Below are 24690 nucleotides of genomic sequence, written 5' to 3' on the forward strand. Positions count from 1 at the left end.
TTTGGCAAATCACTCTCTAATTGATTTTGAATCGATTTTGAATGGCATTTTAGTTCGTGTTCGGCTGTGGCTTTATTTTCCAGCGCCAGCTTCGTCTTCTCTTTATGCAAATGAAATCAAAATGTGATTTTAATGGAATTTCCACGCGGTAGGCAATTGATTGAGGACACACGAGATGCACTGGCAGTCAAAAAGTTTCGTTTAATTTCTTTATTGTGGAATATTTTGGCTGGGAGTCTGGAGAACAGGAATGGCAACAACGATGAGCGGACTCAAATCTATTCCAGGCAGCCAAACTTATTTAATTAGTGGTCGGGAAATTCTGAACTTTGGATCTGCCAGCGTCCGATACGAAGTCAATACAAATAAACTATTTTCCATGGTGTTTCCATACGAGATAAGATACCATAAATTATTGCAGAGCAGCGCAGAGCGCATAAAGTTACTAATATTAGCGCAAAAAGGGTTCTGTTTGGCGCTGATTCTTTTTTTTTCCATGCGACAGCTTATGTACATACATTTTAGCAAATTCGGCATGTTTCATGTTCAAATCCCTGTGGTCTGGCCTCCTGTTTGCGTACGCCAACAATCAATTTGCATATAAATAATAAATTATGCATATAATTAGCAATAAATGTGGCCTCTTTGTAAGGGAATATTAACTACAATTTAAAGCATTTTGTCATAAGTGATGGAAAATTATAAATAGCAAAAGTTATGCCAGCTAAAGTGTGATCTGTGATCTATCAAATGATCAGCTTCAAATTTAAAATTCTGGCTGATAGATGCAACTCCAGTGAGAACCCTATGACCCATATGGAATCCGTAAATGAGTTCTGTAAATGCCGAGGGTCAATTGACTCGACTTCTGCACTCAACACGGTGCTCGATGTGACGCAACTGCTGGCACATTTGAAAAGTGCCGTGCCAGAGGGAAAAGTAAGTCAGTTACGTTAACGGGCAGCGTAACGAGCAAATAGTCAACATGGCAGGAGGGGGCGGTCGTGCCAATTTCGTTTGAGCAAACAAACAACGCGCCAGCAGCCCTCGCCCCACATGTGTCAGACCTGCCCAAACATGCGCCCATCATGGACGATGCAAAAAGAACAAAAGAGCAACAAAATGACACTGAGAGCGAGAGCTGGCAGGTGGCTGATGGTAAAGCGGACAGGTGGACAGGTGGACAGGTACAGGACTGGTGCTGCTGCCAGACCTGATTATCAGGAGGGGAGCGGAGGAGGTAGCTGTTTATGAGGCGCAAAATGTCATACATCATGCGACAGTGCGCCGGCATGGTGTGCCGTGTTTCAGCACGTTCGCTGTCCTCCGAATCGCAGAAGCGTCACCAGCCACGTGGCGAAACGAGATGAGATTGGGGTTGGGATTGGGATTGGGTTGCAGCGGAACGAAGCGGAGGAACGTCAGGCATGCAGAAAACAACGTCAAAAGCGCGGATTTGTAACAGAGACGAATCTGCTAACGGTTGTGCTCCTTGGCCAGGATAGGGGTTCTCCGCATCATCAGCATCAGCATCAGCATACCATTCCATAATCCACATCCACCTGCTCTTCATTATAATCATCATCATCTTCATGCTGTGCTGGAACGAAGTGAACTGGGATAGGAGCAGGGACAACGAGAGAAGTACCTTCTCGAGATAGGCATTCGCGCCGAGCTAAGTGGCACACGAAGCGCTAAACTATTAAGCACATGCTGCCACACTGCCACACTGCCACACTGCCACAAGGAGCCGTTGCCATTGCCATTGCCTTTGCCTTTGCCTTTGGCGTTGCTGCTGCACGACACTCCCTAGATCCCCACTTTCTGCCAGTCATGATTGCTGGGGTAAATGATACACGAGGGGTAACCGGAGAGACCGAGACCAAGCTCGGGCCCGCCCAGGAAGTGCTCGCCTCCGTTTGTCTGGCTCTAGATAAATCATGCACACAAGTCTGTTGTCCGGGTGGGGCGTTCTCCGCTCTGTGTGTGAGGTCTGTGAGTTTACGACATCAATTTTGGCCGCCAGCACGTACGGATATTTCATTTTGTCAGAACTACCTTTGAGAGTTGTCCAAGTGACAGATTATTGGGGACAAATGTGAGATGATGTGAAAGACTTTCCCTTTGATCTCCAATGGGAAAACTTTTGATTATAAAACGTAATTAAAACCAACAAAAAACACTTCTGTTTACAGCAATAAAAAGGTAGTAAAATGTGTACGAAATTGATTAATCATCCTGCACAATTCTGTGGGCACACTGTTACTTGTGTCCCTCGAATGAGCTCTTTGAACGTGGAGAAGGATGTCTGACTGCTGCCAGCTAAACTCGAATGTTTAAGCCATTACAAGAAGCCAAATTAGTAGCATACAGCACCTCCAGCTCGCTCTCGTGTACTGCCTCTGGCTGCATAACTTTTGAAAGGCACTGTGGGCGGGATGGGCGCCGTAATTAGAATAATTTTGCGCTGCGTTGCGCTTGGCAGCACTGCAAATGCAGCGCCATCTGTCGGAAGGTGGCTGCCAGAAGGCCCTGGACACAAAACAAACAGCGTGTGTATGAGTGTGGGTGGGAGGCAGCTGCCACGTGGCACATGGACCTGGTCTGCAGTGACGTGCATGACGAGCAGGTGCCAAGAGGAAAGGTCACCGAACTCAGGTGGAGAGACGACTGTGTGTGTGCGGGGAAGGTGCGGCAGTGTCACGGCATACGTAATCATGGTAAAAGCAGGGCACAAACACAAACACAGCCACACAAACACATACAAACACTGCCAGACGGACACAGGGAAAGCCGGTTCCGGCTTTAAATTACAAAAAATTTAATTAATTTTGCAGAGATTTTTCATTGGTCGCCGTGGCGCACTTGACTTTGCGCCTTTGGATTTGCTCCTCTGCCAACACTTTCCTCTTCCACTAATTTCCCCATCATCTGCGGTTGAGTCGCTTTTATTGAAATCAGGCAGAAGCACGAGCGCCTGCCTTGAGCCTGCCATATGTGCAGCTTCGCGGGTCTCCATTTTATTTTAATTAATTCAAACGGGTGTGCGGCAGCTGCGTCTGTCACTCGCTGGGGGGGCCGTAGTCGAGGAGTAGCCGAAATGATTATGAGTAATTAGTTTTAATGCGCTTCCAGCCGGCTCTCGCCTGAAGGTTGCCACGCCAGTGCCAGGTGCGAGCACCAGCCGGCTGGCCCCCCATCTATCCCGTTTTGCCTGGTAAGCTCTGGAGTCCTTGCCGTTTCCAGCAACTATTTATGTTACTTTACTACAAGTTGAATATTGCATTCATAAATCATCATGCCTTGCTTTCCTTTTGTGGCCAGCCTCACTCATTCGTTACGCACTCATAAGTTATTTTACTAATGTCTAAAGCCCCTTTTAGTTTGTCCTTTGATGATGCCATTTCCATACTAAATGTAGCTACATGCAGCGGATTAAGGTGGCTGTGCAGTTGCCAAAAGCTACAAATTGATGCTGGCCCAAAAAATAAATGAATTAATTCCCAATTTCGTGTTGCGTTTTTCCCTTCCCCGACGGCTTTCCACCTCAACTAGGACTTGTGCTCGTAATGTTTGTAATTGCTTTTTAATCTCATATTGGAAATGTTTAGCCTTGACAATTAGTAGACGGAAGAAGGCACCAACTGGCAGATGGAAAGCACAAATGCACTTTAAAGCCCAATGAATGAATAACTTTCCATTAAGATGTTTGTATGTGGCCAACCACAGAAGCCTTTGATATCAAATGCATCGGATTGCTCGTTGCCTTTTGGCGCGTTTACTCGATTAAATGGGTTTCCAATATCATTATAGTTTTCAGTGATTTAATATGCATGAAATATTAGCATTAGCATTGGCTGCACTCTCCCAATTAGAATTCTAATCACAATTAAAACAAAAAAACTACTAAAATGTTTCTGCATAATGGAAAAAACATAAAAAAACGAATTAAACACAAACAATTGCGGATGCCAGCTGCTGAATTTTGTTTTGTTTTTGGCAGTAAGTAAATATAGCTAGAAATAATGAACTCTGTGCGAATAAGTAATTAAATTGGATAATTAAATGGATACCAAATGCCACCAAAAAAACAAAAACAAAGTATCGTAGTTGGTGGAAATTTAAGCAGTTCCACACAAGGCAAAGGCTTGCCGGCAAAAGGCGAAAACAAAGCCATAAATCAAATCAAATCATAAGCGGGTTTTCGTTTCCTTTCGTTCTCTTTTGATCGGTTTCGCAAATAGAACAGAGTCAACAAAATATTTACAGGGATTAAAGAAGCTTTCCTGGAGCAAGTAAAAAAACCGCATACGAGTAGGCTGCAGGATGGAGGATGGAGGATGGAGGATGAGTTGCAATCAAATCAAAGCAGGAGCATCGGAGGTACCAGTGGGCAGAGTGTGCAGAGAGCCAATGTGGAACGCGCATGCAGGGGAAAATGAAAAAATTGCTGAAACAGAGACCGAAAGTCGGAGGGGGAGTGAACTTTTCTGGAACGAGAACAATACAAAATTTAATGGAGCGCAAATTTTGATTGTTTTACTTTGAGGATGGAAGTTGTTTCGCTTCCCTTCGCTTCCTTTTTGTTTCGTTCTCGTTCTCGTTCCTCTTTTTTCTTTCCATTCTGTTTGGCTCCGCTATTTATTTATTTCGCAGCGCTTTGAATTCGCTTTCCCGCATTTTATGCATATTTCAGAACCAAATATTATCCCCCGCTATTTGCTTTGACTGGTCCTCATGAGTATTTGTTTAGCTGCGGGCTCCCATCTACTCTGCATTCATCTAGAACGAATACGAATTCGAGTGTATGGCTACGAGCATTCATTCAGATGTATTCACACAGAGACAGTCTGGACTTGGCACGGCCCCCAGGTGCTCTTTCCCGTTTCTTTGGAAACGGGAAATGTCCATTGAAAAGCTAACGGACAAAGTTGTTGTCAATGTAATTTGATTCCCTCTCGTCTACGATTGCGCATACGCTCCGTTGGACGTAAAGCAGATTGTAATTAGACGTCCCCTGCATTATGTCCCCCTTGTGTGGAAGACAATCTGCTGAGTATTCAGGACAAAAGAAAACACAGACCTGTGGCCTGAGACTAGCGCCAAATGGGCGCCATGCCATTTGTTGTCCACACAGATGGCACACATCAGCCTTTGGCGGCCATCACTTGGGAGAGTTTTTTGTAGGGAAACTAGATTAAAAATAATGACAGACACTCTCCCATTGAGTTAACCCTCACGACTCAACAGATCTCCTTATCTATCTATCAGTAGTCATAGTTTTTGGATACAGAAAACATTTTATCATTGAATTGGCAGTTGATAAAGATGGACATCTGCTCCAGCTTTAATTTCTCTGATTGCTGTACTTCCTTTGCCTATGCCCCGGCGCAATCCTTCAGGCCGCACATCAACGTTTCCATTGCTGGGATTGAATTTGCGCAGAATCGCAAGAGCATGCTGCAGGGTTTGCCATGTGACACGGATGTCCCAACAATAATAGGCAATGGAAATGAGATGGACGAGGCACTGCCGAAGTCTGGGACCAATCTGCAGGGTCGTAGTCTTGGAATCATCGATGCGGCCATTGAAAATCCTTACATACTGCCGGATGAGGAGGCATTCTGGTTTCGAACAAAAGAGGAAAAAGTGCCAGAAGAGGAAACAGTACCAGAAGAGGAAACAATCCTAGAAGGGGAAAGAGTGCCAGAAGAGGAAAGAGTCCCAGAAGAGGAAAAAGTCCCAGTTAGCCAAGTTAGCCATGGAAGAATCTGCAGAGGACTCCTTGGAGCCAGATTGGGAGCCTCCAGCTCGCCATTCGCTGCGTCTCTTAACAGAAAAATCTCCTTTTCCTCCAGAGTTTCCACATTGATGAGGGAGTTTTCACATGGTAAGTAGTCATTTGGCATTTCAAATAAATATTCCATATATTTTATCTTCCCTTTTCGTTAAAGACACTCCGTTGAGCAGAAACGCAGCCAAAACCCAATGCGCCACTCTGTCTATTTACCTGGTAAAGTTACTCCCACGAAAACCATCGAGACTTCTACTGTGCATTACGAATCCAAACGATGTTCAGGCCACAGGTGGCCGACTTTGGCAAAAGCCTGTCCTTCTGCTTGTGCTGTATAAAAATATGTTTGGATGGCACACATGTCATATTGTCCTCTGTGATAAGCTGACCAGCGAACTGATGCTTCAGATGCGACTGGCTGGAGGACAATGGAAGAGCAGCAAAAGCAGCCATTGGATACATTTAAATTATGCAGAAACACAGGAGGGCAGGCACACCCGTACTCTTCCCAACTCTGGCACTGCCCACGAGAATTTTTAGTTGGTTTGAATTTGTCAGTTGTCTTTCAGTGGAGTTTCGCTGAGGCTATCCACACACCAAATCCAAATGTAATCAGTTTCTGAGATATGGCAAGCTGTGAATAAATTGTTGTTATTAATGGAAGAGACTGTTGACTGTTGCATTTCAAACTGATTATCCAGACTGTCATCCCCCGTGGCTGTTGGCAACCGAATGGCATTCGGCGTTGCTACAACAATTTCAGCATCGATCCAACAAGCCCACCGGCGGCGGGCAGCACAAATACTCGTGTTATTCATTGAGTTTCGAGAGCCAGTAGCTGAGGGCATGGAATCCGACAAGCTGAACGAGCTTAATAGACAAATTAATGAGATCAAGAAGAGGATTCTGCTGGCAGGTGAGTGCGGAGCAAGACTCTCTCGACTCAAACTCAAGAGTCTGCCGTTTTGCAGAGGGTCAGAAGACGGCCAATGCGGCCGAGTGGCAGAAGCAGAATCGCATCAACTGCGACACCATCGGCACTCTGAAGAAGGAGCTCAAGGAGCTGACGGTGAAGGCCAGTCGACTGCGAAATCCACTCCAGCGTCCCGTGGTCATCAAGGAGTCCAGCAGCGAGCCGAGACGGGCACAGAGCTGCACACCCACTCTGATTGTGGGCAAGGCCACGTATCCCGTGGGGGCCAGAAACGCTGACGATGCCCTCTTCCTGACCGACCTAAAGATCACAGAGAACCGCAAGCAGATGGACCTCCTGCGGCATCGCTTCAAGTCCCGCCAGCAGCACTTCAGCAAGCTGGTGGAGAAGTATCGCGAGCTGCTGGCCAACAAGGAGGCCCAGAACCAGAACTTGGGCGAGAAGCCGCCCGAAACACTCGAGGAGGATGCCAATCGCAAGGTGAGTGATGAGTGAACGTTCCATGAGCCACAGAAGAACTGAGCACTAACCAGTGGATGAATTACAGCTCGTGTGCCAGCTGGAGAACGAGATACATCGCACCAATGTGCAGTGGATGGAGGCGGAGCACATCCGCAAGAAGTATCGCTCCATAGAGGCCTCCCTGATGAACGATGCGGAGCGGTTTGAGCGCAGTCTGCGCGAGCTGGAGTCCTCGCTGAGCGAGCAGAAGGCGGAGATCGAGCGCCTCCAGCAGGTGCACAACGAGGCCATCGAGATGCGGGATGCTGCCAAGGTGGTGCTGACGCGGCAGGAGCAGCAGGCGAATCTCTCCCAGAAGACGCGTGAGCGCCAGGCCCTCGACTTTCGCAAGCAGGTGGAGGCGCGCAAGCTGGAGCTGGAGAGGATTGGTCGCAAATTGTTTGCCGAGACCAAGACCCTGGTGCATCAGGACAGCGTGGGCTCCACGTCCGGCGATCCACTTGCGGTCAAGGCTGAAAATGGCGAGGAGGAGCCCGCCTCACAGCTGGAGAGTGTGACGAGCGACATGGAGTCGTTGTTCAAGCAGCTCATGGAGGCCTCTGGTGCCACATCGCCACTCGAGGTCTTCGAGCGGTTCAGTGCACAGAAGGAGTCTGCCGCCCGCCTGAATTACCTGCGCAAGGCGGCCGAGGCGGAGAAGGCCAACCTGGAGGCGGAACGGGAGGCACTCAGCAGCGAGCTGGAAGCCTCCAAGTTCTCGGACGTCAAGGAGAGTGAAGTGTGGGTGGAGCAGAGAACAAGAGGATGCACCTACTAATTGTTCTTTTTCTATTCACAGGAACCAGGAGATCATTGAACAGATCAAGCTAAGTATTGCCGCCAAGGAGCAGGACCGTAAGCTGGACACCGATGCGGCCGACAAGTCCATGGGTGTGCTGAAGTACCTTAAGGAGCGCATTTGCGAGATGATCTTCAAGGTGCAGGAGGTGGACGAGAGCAACATCGAGCTGCCCAGCCGCAAGCTCCACGTGAGCGTCGCCGAACTGCCAAACTTTCTCACCCACACCGCCCAGGATGAGGAACTGATTGAGGTAGATGATAGCTCAATGCTCCACAGATACAATCATTTATTTTACGATCCTCACAGATACTTCAAGTGAAAATCAAACGCTGCCAGGAGCTGAGCAAGGCGGAGGATGTGCCGCCCCTCGAGATGCCCAATCTGGACCCCGCTGAGCAGGACGAGGAGGAGGAGCTGTACCCGACTGAACCACCAAAGTCCCCCTCGGCCCCCGAAGGCGAAAAGCCCCAGCCGATGCCCCTGTGCTATTACAATCTCTTTGCCGGGCGCGCCCAACGAGCCGCCGGCACATCCTCATCCTCACCGGAGCAGGCACCCGCAGCGGGTAAGAACTTTGCTTGTTTTTGTTTTGGTTTAGTAGTTTGTGGCAATCTTAGCTTTGTGTTCTGCCACAGTTGCCACCACAGATGACGACACCGAGGTGCCCTCGCGGAACTTTCTTAAGCGCCAGTCCGTGCTCATCGTGGACTCAAAGTCCCGCCGGAAACCCTTCCGACCCACGCCAGGCGGCAGGCGCAAGTAATTTAGGTTTAAGATTTAGGTTAAGATTCAATTTAGAAATACATTTTGATTATCTGCTGGAGCACACTCGTGCAGAGAGGGATACAATTTCAAGCACAAGCTAGATGCATCGCCCAGGGACGATTTAATATCTGAGAAGGCGGAGTCCCATGCCTCTGCTCGTAGATGAATGCTGCCGGTTGCCGGTTGCCGTTCCCAGTCAAATGACATAACAAATAGCCATCGCCGGAGGATGCATCTAACGTGGTAGTACTAGGAGTACTAGAAGGATGCCGTCAACGACAACGTTACGAGTAAACAGAATTTACTGCCCCGTGGCGGAGGAAAGCAAATGAAGTGCAAAACGGAACAAAGTGCGGACCGCGGCTGTTGCAAGAGAAATAACCTTTCAAAAATTGTTTACACCAGCGGCAACCATGGCCAGGGGAGAGCAGAGGAAGGGGCAAGCAGGATGGATGTCCTGGCTTTTCTAGTTAGCAACAATAAAGTGCACCAGCTGACGATGAACAGCCAGAGCATCGGAGAGCCCAGAGCCCAGAGCCCAGAGCCGACGGATGCGACGGAGACAAGGCAGCTGTAAACTTCCGTGGCGATGTGCAAACAAAGATGCCCGATGATCCATTGCCATGGCCATAGCCAGTTGGCGGAAGTGGAGAGAGCTAGAGAGATGTGCAAGAAGGACGTGGACGTGGACGTGGACATAAACGGGGATCTATGTTGTGTTTTGTTGTGTGTGTGTTTGTGTGTCAACTAAATGTCAACAACGACGACATGAACCACAGCAGAGGCACACAAACAGCTCGGCAGTGCCACGGAAGATGCGGATGGAAATGAGGACTCTGAAGAGAATGCCACTCCGAAAGGGGTCCACTGAAAGTTCCTTCTGAGGTTGAGGCAAGAAAAACAAAAGCAGCGCCGGACGCCTGAGGCAGAGAGCAAAATCATAGAAGCAGGAGTGGGGACTACTGGCAGTGGCCCTGGCCCTGGCCCTGGCTATGGCTATGGCTCTGGTTATGGTTCTGGCTGTGGCTTCAACTGCAATGAATGCAAGGACTTTGGCTGTTCCCTGCGTTGGAGTGCCGCGTACAGCGCTTGATCCGGCATTGAATGCCTTGGCCCCCGCTCTCCCCCACGGCACGTTGCTCCATTCACGGCTCTTCGCTCTTCGCTCTTTGTTCGTCACTGTCAGCGCACTGGATGGACACTGCTGCTATTCCAGCGGTTAAATGAATGCTTAAGAATCATCTTTTTAAATGGGAAATGAGGAAGCAACAGCAGCCAGGCGATTTATATGGAAATTTATTTAAAATATTTTATGGGCATGGGGCTTATGGGGTTCAGCTTGGAATGGTAGTAAGAAAACGCTTTAAAAAGTCAACTAAAACAACGAAATATGTGGTCATGGTCCTGCTTCTGACAATCCTTGCTCTCTCCTTTGGTGCCGTGTGTCAACATCGAGTTAAAGAGCATTTCAACATGCACTCATAGAAGCTATAATAATGCTTAACATTTAGTGTAAATTAACATATTTAATTAATATAAAATTCTAATTTAAACGAACTTCTATCCGCGCCTAATCAGGCCTGGTTTTTCAGACTTAACCAACAGTTTTGTGTGTTCGGCTTGAAGCCAGTCAGTCCTTTCCCCCTCAGTCTGTGATTGCCTGTTGTGTAGGCTTTTTGTAAGCCAAAAACTGCTCTTCAGCAATTACTAAACTCTAAGCCGAGTGAGCTGCTAGCCACCCCAAAACACCACAAATGGTGAACGGAAAACCTTGACGGGTGGAGCCGGGAATGCTCTAATTAAAGGTAAGTGATGGCAAAACCGTAACAGCTTACTGCCGCCAGTCGCCGCGGCTCCTCCATTGTGTGTTCGTACTCGTAATTGGATAGTCACAGGCCGGGCCTTATCCTGCCATTAATTCTTGCTCCCCACTCTCGGGGCTGTGGTGCCGGCTACGCCCACTTTTAAGGCAATTAAGCGGTTCAATCTCGCATCAGCCGTAAATCAAACGCCCATCGATTCGCAAGACGCAACTAATTTTAAGCCCATTGACTAAAGAGGGGCGTGGCATGGGGCATGGTGTGGCGTGGCGTGGCGTGGCGCCTGGCAACCGCAAAACAATAAATTGGAATTTCTGCTGCCGCCGCTGGAAAACTTTTAAACCGTGCATCAAGCCACACAGCGACAACCTATAGGACATCAGTGTCTGTCTCTTGGTGTGTTAGTTTGTGTGTGTGTGTGGGTGACAGTCTCGCAAATAAATGAACGGAAATGGTGTGCGGGGCTCCTCTGCTGCGCAGGCTCAACGAATGATAAATAACGTAATTTCTTCACAACTTTTCATTCAAATTTTCGCAACTTTCGACCGCCCCGCCTGTGCTCTGAGTACCCCTCATGCTTGCCGGCTTGTTGTTGAGTAAAATAAATTGCGATTTCTTGTAATAAAAGTCAATCATCATAATTCAATGACTCGACGCATTGTGGTGCTCCCTTCGGTCGAGTAGGAGTAGGACAATGCTCCGTGTGCTCCATGCCTGCAGGACGTCTCCGGGACGGGGAACGTTTTGCTGCTCATTGGTCTGGTCTGGGTATGGGCGTGGAATATTTGAATTTGAATTATGCTTTGATTAATTTGAGTTTCGCCCAAGGACACGATCTCCCGCAGGCTTCAAGCCTGTTCAAGTGTGCCAACAGCAGACGTCTCTCCCTGATGAACGGCAGGGAGATGTAACCGAAAATGTAAAAACAATCCGAGAACGACTCTCACCTTTACGCTGATTGGTTCCATTGGCCACAAGCTAAATGGAGCTCCAGAATATGATATTCTGGCAGCACAAACCCAGAGACAGAGGGGAGGTGCCACGCGTCTTTTTGTTTCGAATGGAAAATTGTAAAAATGTGCTGAGCATAAATCTTGTCTCCGACACTTGCTCTGCCCCACACAAAAACCCCAAGCTCTTTTTGCTGCTTCTCCTGGAGGAGGGCACATGGCCTTGGAGGAGCGAACGAACAATTGATGGTGAAACAATTAATTATAGTATATCGATTGCACCAAGCATAAGATACTGCCGACACTGCAAACGGATGAGCTGTGAACTTCATGTATAGATAAGATAATTTAATGAGAAATAATTGCAGAATTTGGGAAAGTCTTCAGACAGCCTTCAAGCAGATGTTCGGCTCGACTCCAGGTACAGTACTAGTTACAAGCAGTTTGGTTAGGGTTAAACTTACTTAAATGTTTCATTTTTTGTGCTCTTGTCCGTATTGGCAGCTTCAAATAAGCATCCAACTCGTACACAAAGCATATCTACTGCAGCTGCTGCACGATTGTATCCTCTGCCAAAGAGGAGAGCGTTTTGTGACCAGCAGCCAGCAGCCAGCAGCCCGAAGCCAGAGACATCGAGAGACTCCCAATAATGCAAGCAGAAATTTGCTTATCCAAGTGCATATATCGGGAAATATGAGATGCATGCACAAAGATATGGCTGTGTGTGTGTGTGTCTGATTGTGCTTTTCCGTGTCCTTAGCATTGTTCGCGCGATTCCCTCAAGGAGTCGAAGCATGCAAGAGGCAGCAACGTCGTGGCATGGCACGGCACTCAGTGGCTTGTCGCAATGTAAACTGCTTAGCATCGATTGGGTGCACTTATTGACATTTTATGCTTAAGGACATGCTTAATATCCTCAACGTGCGCTTATGCCATCTCCCTGCAGCCGTACTACAATGGGCAGAATACCGCCACCCAGGGAAGCCCTCTGCCTGCTTTTGTCATTATTTTGCGACTTAAAGTGATTCTTATTCGGTTTAAATTGGATACTTAAAGAGGAAAAACCAAGTTTCTTTATAGTGTTGCCAACTTAAGGGACAGACATGTGAGAGCTACTCCAAAGTGAGTCAATTCTGTCAGTCCCAAAATGGCAGCAGCCTCCACGTTCTTGGCCAGTGGACATTCAGTTGAGTTTTCATCTATTTTAATATTTTTTTCATGGCTCATCCACTGTACAGCAAGTTGCGTGAAAATCAGCGTGCTTTGTGGAGCAGAAAAAACAGTTGCCATCATCGGATGCCTCGGCCTCTGTCTGGGCAGGGACGACATCTATGTGCTGTACTCTAAAATGCAAATGGCATGCATGGGGTGTGGGCTGGTGGCTGGCCACTTTGGCCTCTGGGCCCTTACCACTTCCGGCGCTCAAGGCCGGTGGGCGCCCAGAGGCGGCGCCGTTACGCTTCCACTTCGAGTTCCGCTTCCTTCTGCCACACGGCAGTTATGGCGCTCATCACCATCGTGGCCGTCAAAGCAATGGAGACCAGCTGGCGGGCACCCAGCCAGGTCAGGCCACTTGGTCGTAATTTTCTTTTCAATCAGTGGGGCTCCCAGCCAGTCCCTGTCCCGAGTATCTGCGGCGACTCCTTTCTTCTTGCCGCTGTCGACTGTCTGTCTAATTGTACAGCCCCTCGGCCCTCGCCTATTCTCTTGCCTGCCTCGCTTCCGGTGTTTGCTTGTTGGACTCTCCCCTGCCTTGCTGCTTGTAGTTTTTCGCACATGTTCACGGCTTGCATATTTTATGGGCTTAAGTACCTTCAGCTACGACACGGCACCTTGCACTGTGGTCCTGCATGCCGAGGACGCACATAAATTCATTAGATAAGATTGCTCCCAGCTCTTGGCCATTGTTTGGCCCCCAACCCGGGGGCCACTTGTTGAGAGCAGGCCGCTCCATTAACATACCTGCAGCAGACCAGAGAGCAGATGCTCCCAATCGAATAATAATCTCTTATCCTACGGAGCCTTCAGAGATATTTAACCAACAGAGTTGTGTCCCTGCTGTGAAAGATGGTCTTGAGGTGACACTTGGGCCGCTAGGACTGAGCACGGCGGAGTCAGCAGGTCAAGGATTAACACGCTCTCTCCACCTGTCTCATATAACTCATTTTAATTAGATCAAATATGCAAAGAAAACGGAAAAGTGCCGAGGAAGGCAAAAGGGAAAAAGGCTGCAGCAGCCATCCTTCGTCGAGCCCCCAAGGAGCTGGCGGATGGTGGATGGGGGCGGGGTCATAAGCGGCAACGGGCTCAATGAGATGCAAAGGACGATAAACAAGCCCGCTGGCTTCGAGGGTGCTCCGAAGATGCTGGCGAAATAAGGTTACGAGTTCTCCGGTCCTCCACTCGTCAGGGCGACAGTCGAAGGCATGGAGGCGGAGGCGGAGGCGGAGGCGGAGGAGAGCAAGCAAAGAAAGTGCAAAGGCAGCCACCAAGTCATACTTCTCTTCGCCAAAATGAAAACGCCAAACAAACTGAGAAAGGGAAGCGCCAAAGCTGGAGCCAGAAGGCAGACAGGAAGAATTATGGGAGCTGCGTTTCAAGTTGAATGTTGCGGCTTGGCTGGGCTGCTGGTGGCAGGAGCAGCACGTACTTGCAAGTATTTTGGCAAAATTAAAATTTATGAAGAGATAAAAAAGCGTTAATGGGCACTCGCCGAGGTCACGACTGTCCCGGGCCCAGCCCCTGGCCCTGGCCCTGCCGGGTGTTAGTGTTAGTGTGTGTTTGCCACCATTTGGCGAGTGGCACAAGGAGGAGGAGCAGCCACGACATTGTGCTCTGGCTGGCCGTAAACGCTGCATTTTTATTGCAGAAGAACCCACATTATGGTAGGTGCAGGCACAGCATTCCAGCTGCTCACCAACCTCGATGGGCAGAGACTGCCAGCGATGGAATGGGATGGGTGGGCACTTTGCCAGAAGCCACGTGTTGCCTTGGTGTGGCGCCACTTAGGGTAAGAGTCTCCCATGAGGCGAGGTGTCACAAGACAATGATTGGACCATCCACAGACATGGACATCTAATGACTTTGCTTGGAGAATGCAGCTCCACATGGAGGTGGCTCGGGAGCCGTGTAAATCTTGTCATTGCTCCTGAGATTTTCTCGCTCGTTTCTTGTGATGTTCACGGTCTCCGAGTGGTCCCACACTTTCGCTTCTTTGCGCTCTTGAAACAATGTCAAGACAGCATTTTGAGAGCCCCTTTGGACAATGCCGAGCACATTCCGAGCAGGCTAATGGTATTTGCATGTTGGTGCCAGTGTTTCGGGGGTACTTGCTGCTCCCGGCCACGTCCTCAGCATTGCCTTTGCCCCAGTCACGCACGTAAAGGCTGCTGCCACTGCCAGTGGCCCCTTTTGGACGGATGCAAATACGCGTGAGTGGCGCCTCGGTCAACTTTGACTGCGACCCGGCCTTGGACAGGACTCTCTGAGATGGGTCTTCGGCGTGGCCCCAGCTGTGTCTGTGTCTGTGTCTGTGTCCGTGTGGGTGGTTGGTTGTTTGTGGGGCCTTAACGACCTTTTAAATGTGCTTCTAATTATGTTTACGTGTTGCCCCGTCCCGGACGACACCCGAGACTCGGGAATGGCTGAATTGCGGAGCGAGTGGCAGTCTCGAGTCTCGAGTCTCGCTCTCTAGCAAAATCCATTTGCTTACAAGTTGTTAATAATGCGGGTTTACGGTCACTCAGTGTCCCAACGTGCCGAACCCTTGGCCCAAGTATTGTTTGAATTTTTAATTGGATGCGGATTTGGATGTGAACGGAGCTGTTGATGTGGGTGGCACGGCATCGGGTTGCTGGACAATTTCTTCGTTGATGCAGAAGCTTCTCCTTTCCATGATTTATTAATTTGTTTTTGATAATCGCTCTCTCCACCAACAGTGCCCTAAGTTCAGCTTTAGTAGCGCCAAATGGCAGCAGCATTATTTCTTCATTATGCCAGGCGAATAAATAATTCAGATGGAAACTTATACTCCAATGATATGGGTAGCAAGCATCTTTATAATCCAATTTCCTTCGTTGCAAAGTAACAGGCATGCTCCGAATCACCCTAAAAGGGAATTCCTAATTAAGTCGAAGGGCAAAGTACTTGTTTTGGGCTCGAAATTAATTTGGGCTTCGCTTAAAAATAATTAGAGCCCAATTTCGTGTTTGCCTGAGCACCAAAAGTATACAATTTCAAAGGTCTCCTCTGTCTCGTGCCAGTCAAATGTCAAATGTCACTTTACACTTGTCGTACATTCCTTCCCTCTGGCTGGATACCTTTGGCCTCGAGACCTTCGCCGGAGTTGCCTTGGGCAACGTATTCGTTTCTTATTTTAAAACCCAGCCCCTGCCGCGGTGCATCAACAAATGATTTCGCATATTGCCACACGTATTGTAAATTAATAATCGCAGTGCCGCAGGAAGCAGGAAGCCGGTTCCGACAGGGAGTGAGAACAAAGGAGCCTTTAATTATTCAAGAAAGTGGGAGGCCCAGGCTGGAATATTGGTTTTTAATAACCCACATCTGGTGCTGTCGGATAAAGTGGAAGCTCGCTCTTTACGGGCACTTGGCAAGCCCCGGAACGTGTACTCGGTGTGAAATGAAACGAATCCGTTGCGTTTACTGCATCGCTGGCAACAAAATGTTTTATTCGTCAGACGATGGACCACACTCGAAGTTCGTTTCACGGCAGAGCAAACCAAAGCAGCAGCAGGATACAGAATACAGAATACAGGACACAGAATCTGTATTACAGATACACACCTTCCACCGTGGGTAATTAGACATTCAACAGCTAATGGGCCGCATTAACTTTATTGGCTTCAGCATCTGAAAACTCTGCGAGGCAAACTCTTCTCGGAGAGTTACGTTCACAGAAGTCATTAACTGCATTTTACTTGGTTGTTGTAAAAGTTTAACAGCAAATGCATTAGCATTGTCGGGAAACATTAACCAAAGAGTACAACATCTGCAGAGACATCTCAAACACTCATGAGTGATGCGGCACACTCCATTTCCCACACAAAAATTCAGCATCCGATTAGCTGTCTGTGATTCTGCTTATGAATATTCTGCAGAATTATGGCTTGAGATCGTTTCCGTGTAATAATAACGTCAAATATCGCAGGAGAGCAACTGGAAGTGGAGCTGTTCTAATGAGGGAAACTCATTTGGGTAAAAGCACAAAAGCAAAGCAAAGCATTTTGCCCATTAAGAGGCATAATAATAAATACTTATCACTGGAGCAGCCAGCTCCAGCTAGGAGCTGGAGCATATTGTCGCTTGGCAGGGCTCCCCATAAGCTCTTTGCCACACCGCCTCCTTTTGGGGGCACAGATGTGCTCCGCAGTGTGTGGCAGCAAGTGCCGTAAAACAAATGTAAAGTGAAATTGCTTTCTCTGTTGGCGGCAAACAGCGGCCACGCCCACCGCCACACCGACCTCGAAAAAATTAATGTGCGTGTGTGTCGACAGACGGATGCGGAAACGGATGTGAAAAGTGCAGTCATAAATGTGCCGCCGCGCCGCCGCGCGTTCTGTAAGACGTTAATAATTGTCGACCAAAGGCGGAGAAACTCGCGTGGGAGGGGGGTGTGGCTGTGCTGCCAACGTCAAAGAGATGAAATTTTCAAATTCGCACACTTTGCCCCTTATTTTATGTGCCTTCTCCTTTTGGTTTTTGGCTCTGCGCTGCGCCTTCGTTTACGCTCCTGCGGCAGGACCTCCCGCAGGCGTCGCTTAGTAATTATGACAAATGCTAAAATATTGCACACATGCTCTGTGTGTACACATACGGCATATTCGGCTCACTGTGCATGTCGCTGGGGGATTCCTGATTTTGTACTTTGGCGGTTGCCGCGCCCGCATACGAGTCAAATCCCAGAATAAACATTAAAATCCCTTTGCCAAATCCCCGTTTACAGCAAACTACTAAATCAAGGTTCAGTGCCAAAGCTGTCGGTGTTTTAGGTTGTGCCTTTAAATAAGGAACCTTTCTGGTGGCTTTAACTTGCATTTTGTTTATTTTTCGTTGCATCCTTGGGCCCCTGTCAATCACACAAGTCAGGCAGCTCTCATTGCTGCAATGAGTTGCAGCTGATGAAACTATGAATTTTGCATCTTCCGACTGGCATCGAGACATTGCTGTGTCGCATCTTTGCTGTTGCATGGGCGAGGCTTGTGCACAGTTCAATATTTTCCAATTACATTCACGTATCCCTTGCCACTTGGCTTCCTTGGCCCAACCATCCAGCCATCCAGCCATCCTGCCACGCACATTCGACTTTTCCAGCTTTTGCCTAGTGTTGTTCGAGTGGATTCTCGCTCGGCATTGAAATACAAACTTTAAATTGAATTTTTGCGGTTTGTCATTGTTCACATCCGGCATCTATGTGCGCTCCAACAGCATCCCTACACCCGCTCCCTTTTTGGAGGAGACCCACACGAGTTCGAAAGTGTCCCCCGCATGGGTCCTGTTCGCATTTTGCTTGTGGAAATGCGTTTCTAATTCAATTTGCTGTCAACGAGATGGAAAAAAATTGCCAGTTGCAATTTCAGCGAACGAAAATCGCGTGGGCGTGGACCCAGTGTCATGTCCGCCCTGCCCGCTGTCTAACTTTTTGCGGTTTTGTTGAAATTATTTAGCTGTAAGTGATATCTTTTAATTTGCGAAAATTGCACCACGAACCGACTGCTGTCACATGCCAGTCCCCACCCGATATGTGGCACGAGGAGTGTGCGTGGGGGAGGTCTTAAATTGCCGTAGCCGTGGCCTGGACATTGGCATATGTTTGTGGAAAATCGCTTTGAAACGGATACCCGCCATGAGTCCGTGAATCATATAATGAATGGTTCTGCGGTGGTGCGATTGCCGTAATGGCAGTGCCGGAACGGAATGCAAATGATACAATGGCATTCCAATTCAATTTGTACAACGGGTTATCCAATTAACTCTGCGATTTGCCGATAATGAGTCTCGCGCGGGGGAATTGTCCCCCATGGCTGCACTCTGCCCCCACCAAATGAGTGCGAGAGCAACAAGAGGCAGAAATTATGCGTTACTTCAGCTCCTAATTAAGTGTTGAACTTTCTGCATGTTGTGGCCCCCCAAAAAACATTCAAATTAGAACGGATTAGCTGGAGTTTCGTCTCCCCCCAAAGTTCTCGGATCTCGAGTCAAACTTTAAATTGAATAATCGAGCAAAAGCTGAGGAGCTGAAGTGGAGTTGCCTTTGTCAGTTGGCAAGTATTTACCAAGTGCTTTGCACACATTATGCTTCGTTTTTATCTCCCATCGTTGGCTCGACGCCGCTGCGTATGCGTAATTTTGCTGGCAACTCGACTCGAGTGTTTAAAGAGTAATTTGCATGGGCCCCGGGCCAGGAATTCATGAAATGAGGTTCACCATTCATGATTCAACGGCGCAAGCAGATCCCAAAAGGACATATTGAATGGAAACGATCAAGATAAATGCACACTCTCATCGTCTGTGAAGTGGTCGTCCAAAGTGATGACAAAATTAAAGTTGTTTGGCCCAAAATGAAATGTTCCAGCTAAAGATGTTATCTTAAAGAGCTCCCTATCAATACGAATAGTCACACCGCGAATGCAAATGAAATTCCACGAAATAAGGCAACGACCATAAAAGGAAGACTTTCAAACTTTTCCCCAACAATGCTGCCCCGGCCAGGACGTGTCCGCAATTGTGAATTTGAATTTCAATTATTTTCGGTTCGTCAATAGCCAGCTGAGTGCCAGAGGAGCGAGATCGTTGTGGGTCGATGCGAAGCATTGGAAGGGTCAAAGTGCCGGGCCAAAGCGCGTTGGCTCCGCCGGAGCAATTACAGAGCATAATTAAGTGTATTCCATCTCGCCACAGCAGCGGCAACAGCGAGAGACTCATCCCGCGGTGAAGCTGCCGCCAATTTAAATGCGAAATCCCCGCTGAGACAGTCCGAATGGTGCGGCAGGAGGCTGTGGGAGTCGTCACTGATTACGAGAAGGAGTGAAGAATGCAAAGCGACCTGGCGCTGAAAGTAGTCAGCGTTAATTTTGCGAGACTTGTAGCAAAGTGAATTAAATGGGAGACGGGGCACAGGCGCTCCTGTGGCTGATGCTGGGACTGGGTCTGGTTTTGCAGAGCTGCTGGCTTGTGGAATTTGGTAATTAAAAGGACAGGGATTACATTAGCACGTACTCATGTCCCTGGGACATGGGAAAGAGGACACTGGACACGGGACAGCAACTAGTGGTCAGTGGTTAATTAAAGCGAGGTGCGGGGAGGGTTGAGGCAGGCACGGGGCTGGCCATACAATTGGATGTGCCTCGTGTGCCTGTCTCCGTGCGTGCCACATGTTGGCCGCAGGGCCAAAGTTGTTTTCTATATGAAATATGCGCATTGACAGACAGTTTGCCGCAGGACAGGACAGGACACACGTGTCCAGCGCACACACACAAGAGTCCAGCACGAGGGTAGGCAGAGCCTTTTCCCAGAAACCTTCACCCTGGCAGCCACAAACCCGCAACCTTGTGAATCTGGTAACATTTACACCTGGCAGGCAGAAGGCGGGGGAATCCCCCAGCCATGCTTTGCGGCATTGGCGGATGTTTAATTTTGCAGATCTCTGCAGATTGTACCTATAGAAAGTGGAGGAGTGGATCCTCTGCGACACAACACTCTTCGAACAGCCCACGGGCAAAGGCTGATGCTGCTGCTGCTGCTGCTGCTGCTGCTGCTGCCCTTGGGCCCAATGTGTGTTCTTTGGCTCTACCCAGCGATTGTGCGTGTGCAACGGGGCGGCAGGGGCTTGTGCAACATGTTTGCGCTGCGCCACGGCTCCCACACTCTCACACTGCCACGTTTGGGAGTGTACTGCAGTTGAGCACGCCAGTTTACCTTTCAGCAGGAGTAATCATTGGAAAGCTGGCATCGGACATGACATGTGATCTGCTCCTGAAAGAGCTGCCTGCCTGCCTGCCGAGATAAAAACGTTGGGGAAATCGAAAACGCTTCTCTTTGGACGCTGCAATGGAATGGAAACTGCTTTTGACTCATCAGAATATCAGTTCACAAATTTACAGTCAAAGTTAGCTTGGACAGAGACGTGAATTTTGTAGATTGAAAAATTGAGGAATTTGCAAGCAGAAATGCAACTCAAATTTAAATGCATATCCCCGCATTAAACTTGTGCATTTTGTAAATATTTCGCATGTTGGCAGAAGCTGAACAACAAACACAAACTAATTGTAATATTTATTTGAACAATTTAGCGGTGTTTAGCCTCACGGAACGTACATATGTACAAAGGGATTAACTCTGTGCAAATCTAACAAAACGTGTCGCAGATCAATAATTCATATCATCCACAAATGGAAATTCAAATGCCTTCATATGGTATTCCCGAATCATATTGTATTCTGTGTGGGCAAAGCTGGCACATAAATTCTGAAAGCTGTTGCTAATTGACAAAATTCATTTGCAGGTGTCAAGGCTTCCAGATTATTACAGAAACTCGAAACACAAACGTCGGAGAGCCCTTCACTGTCAGTACTGGCAAATGTAGATTTTCGGAGCAACATAATGTTGCAATGTCAAACTTCTGTTTCCAAACAGATCAAGCCAACCAACTAACTAACTAATTTATCTTTCATATTCATCATGAACTTGCCCCCTGGCGCTAGTGCACTCCAATTTGCTGCGGTGAGTGGCCGTAATTAATTTGTGAAACACTTTTGGCCTCGGGCCTGCTGCCGCGACTTCACTGTTGACTTTGAGCCAATGACAGACAGCCAACACAAACAAAATCTGCGTCTCCCCAGAGGCCCATTGAGTGGGGGCATACATAAATGTTTCCAAGATGGCATCAAATGTGGAGATGAAAGCCGCAGCCGCAGCCGCAGCCACAGCACAAACGTGTAGACCGCCAATATCTGGTAAGTACTCTCTGCACTCTCTGCACTCTCTCCACTCCATGTCTAAAAACATTCATGCATACGTAAGAAAGAGCCAGAGGAAAACAAAGAGACATATTCAAATATTTTGACAAGTTCGCAATTAAACGTAGAAAAAGGAGCAGGAGTAAGCAGGCGGCGTGCCTTAAAAGGGGAAAGTGAGCTTTAGGTGTATGCAGACACATACACAGTTTTGTTAGGGGATAATGTACATAAACATATGTACGAGTATGTATTACTCTCGTGTGCAGCATTTTTCGTTAGAGAATATTCTTAAAAATTATATTCTCAATTCTTAAGCCGATGCATTATTTTAATCACAGCTCGGAAGTAGTACATTTACCTAATTGATGAATAGCGTTCCCATATTTCAATTTCATATTTCTTAGCCGACTTAAACTGCTCCTGATTTGTAAATCTCGAGCATTAGAGACGAAACAACGACTTGGACAGCTGAACGAGAATCCACACTGTGCATCCCCCTAGTCCCGCCCGTGCCTAAGATGGGTCGCGGGGCGGGGCGGGCCTAGCCTGAATGGCTCTTGACGATAAGTACATGAGGCCCCGCCTGGCGTGCGTGCGTGTGCTCGTGCGGTCCCGGGGCTTTGTAAGTTTAAGTGGTAGATATTATTCAAAAGGAATTAAGACTGAAATGAAAAGCTTGTTGACGCTGACGAGCACGAGGAAGGCAACGAGGCAGGCGCCTCCCACGTCCCACCCTTTCCACCACTGCCTTCAGAAAATATGAATTCGCTATGCTTATGTGTGTGTGTGTGTGTGTGTGTGTGTGTGTGTGGTTATCTCTGTTGCTGCTGCTTCGTGGCTTAGGCATGCTGATGTCGTAGGAAATGAGCAACAGCTGTGCGGGGTGCGGCTGCGGCTGCGGCCCTGCAGATCAGCCCTGCCATAAAACCAGCAAAACTGCAAAGATGTGCGGTGCCGCTTGTGGTGCGCTTATATAACGAAGCCAAGTGTCAACACGATAACTTCATTACAGACAGAGCATAGAGGATGGTGGATGGAGGATGGAGGATGGAGGGTGAGGATGCACAACAGGCCGAAGCCAATTTGAGGACAAACAGCACTAACTGGGCCTATGGCAGTGCGACCAAAGGACTTTCGGGGGAACGAGGTCACGTCGGTGGAGTGTGCTGTGCGGTGCCCCGCCAGTAGTTCCACAGCTCTGGCCACATATTCGCCTCGCTGCGTGCTAAATGAGTTTAGATTGCAGCACATAAATTACCATAGACTGGCAGTGCGACAAACGCCAGGCACAGGATATGGACATGGACATGGACATGGCAGACAGAGAGATGCAATCACAAAGGCACAACAGGGGTCGGCAGATTGTCCAGATGGGCCTGGACAATGGGCCGAAACACGATCTGTGGATCAATGGGGGGAGGGAACTGGCACTGGAAACATTTTATTGCCAGCAGACAGAAGCTCTCTCGAAATTGTACCCACTGTGTGGCCAAGATGGTCTGCCGCCAGCCGGCCTGCCACAAATGCACTCTCCACTCCACTCCACTCCGCCACACAGCACACACAGGAGAGGAGAGCTCTGCTCAAGTGCCGCAATCTGGTAAGCACCAAAGTGCAAATACACCCACAAGGTGGCTCTGATTTACAGGAGGGAGAGGAGGCAGGCCTCATCCGTCACTGCCCACCTGCGGCGAGGCCAATTCATCAGGCAACAAGATAAACAGAGTCCAAATTGCGAGAAACAATCGGTGGGGATTGGGGCAGGGGCTTCCCGCGCTCTGCCACAGCTGGCAAACATTTGAAATTCCATTCGTAATCTGTTTTTATGGCACCCGATTCACATTAAAGTTTTACTATATTTAATTATTTAGCTTTTATATGCGAGTGCGCTCGGCAAATTCCTGGGGGACACATAAGCCTCTAACTGGTAGTTGGGAGCTGGGCGTGGCCTGGGCCACCCATCAAATTTAATTCCTCAGTTAAGCGTAGAGTTCTGGCGTTCTTGCACGCTGCTCTTTAAAGCCAAAACGATCAATGTTCGGCTGTCAATTACAGTCTGGCTGTCAAATGTACGATTCGTGCAGTTGGTGGATTCGTGGAGCAGTTGGAAAATTCACAAAAGTCAGTTGCCCCCCCCCACCCGCACCCACGCTTTCACTTTCAATGGCACTCAATCAATCATAATTAACTTTGGAGCACTTTCACTTGAATTGCCTTCCCGCCTGCAGCCCCGAAACAGAATCCAAAGCAAACAAAAGTCAGAGTCACTCCGGGCCTTGCCTCCAGCTCGGACTTGTGCCGAGAGTCGAGAGTGCCCAAAGGGTTGCCATATCATGCGCAGGGCAATAAATCTCCGTGTAATAAGATTAAATTAGAACAAATGAGTTCATTTGTTCAAAGGCGAGTGCCTTTCCAGCCAGGGGCAGGCATTTTAAGGGACTTTAAGGGGCCTTTAAGGGTCACAAGCCAAAGCTGGGTGGGCGAGGAGCAGCAACGGAAAACTTCCTTCCAAAGCCATTAGGAATAGCAACTGGATATTGAATTACTTCAATTGATCATAAAATCAAATAAGTGTCAAGACATAAAAGTCAAGTGGATTCCAAGTGACTCGCGAGAACTTTTAATGGCAATGTGATGCTTCGAGAAGAAATATGCCACGAGTATTTATCAAGCAACATTAAAAGAATTTATATTTGTAAACTTTAAATCAGAATATTTTCGAAGCAAAAATTCTCCCTTTAAGCCATTCGACAACTGTTGCTTCAGTGGCTCCTCGCTGGGCACTGGGACATGTGTGTCCATGCACATGTCAGCTGCAATGTCGATAAAGTCACATAAAACTCACTTTCGGATTCATAAATTGCCAGAGAAAATCGACCACTTGCCATGGCCACACGATGGCTGTGTGTGTGTGTGGCTGCCCGGTTATGAATAATATGCGACCGAGAATTATTGACATCGGGAAAATTCATTGGCGTCGCCTAATTTCATTAATTTGATGCCCATTCAACAGCATCGGCAGATTTCACAGATTGTGTCCCCTCAGTGTGTGCCTCCCCATCGACCACGGGTAGATTTATGTCTGCCTCTGGGGCTGGGCATCGGCTCCAGCTTCAGCTTCAGCTTCAGCGGCATTCAGAGCCATTT

General features: G+C 48.3%; 3 protein-coding genes across 3 annotated transcripts in view; 2 read left to right on the top strand and 1 right to left on the bottom strand.

Annotated features, from left to right (window-relative positions):
• Positions 1 to 24690, bottom strand: part of LOC117587451 (putative dipeptidase CPSG_01350) — a 69419-nt gene that overhangs the window by 18695 nt on the left and 26034 nt on the right. The window lies entirely within an intron of this gene.
• On the top strand, positions 5257 to 6457 carry LOC117587463. Its single transcript, XM_034278187.1, has 2 exons — positions 5257 to 5890; positions 5955 to 6457. Exons 1-2 carry the CDS (start codon positions 5329 to 5331, stop codon positions 6332 to 6334), a joined length of 942 nt encoding a protein of 313 aa, XP_034134078.1. The 5' UTR covers positions 5257 to 5328; the 3' UTR covers positions 6335 to 6457.
• Positions 6478 to 8833, top strand: LOC117587455 (myosin-9). Its single transcript, XM_034278177.1, has 6 exons — positions 6478 to 6710; positions 6766 to 7208; positions 7276 to 7970; positions 8029 to 8281; positions 8338 to 8596; positions 8667 to 8833. The coding sequence occupies exons 1-6, from the start codon at positions 6527 to 6529 to the stop codon at positions 8792 to 8794; spliced, it is 1962 nt and encodes a 653-aa protein (XP_034134068.1). The 5' UTR covers positions 6478 to 6526; the 3' UTR covers positions 8795 to 8833.

The sequence above is a fragment of the Drosophila guanche genome, unplaced genomic scaffold (genome assembly GCF_900245975.1).
Source record: "Drosophila guanche unplaced genomic scaffold, DGUA_6, whole genome shotgun sequence".
NCBI lineage: Eukaryota > Metazoa > Arthropoda > Insecta > Diptera > Drosophilidae > Drosophila > Drosophila guanche.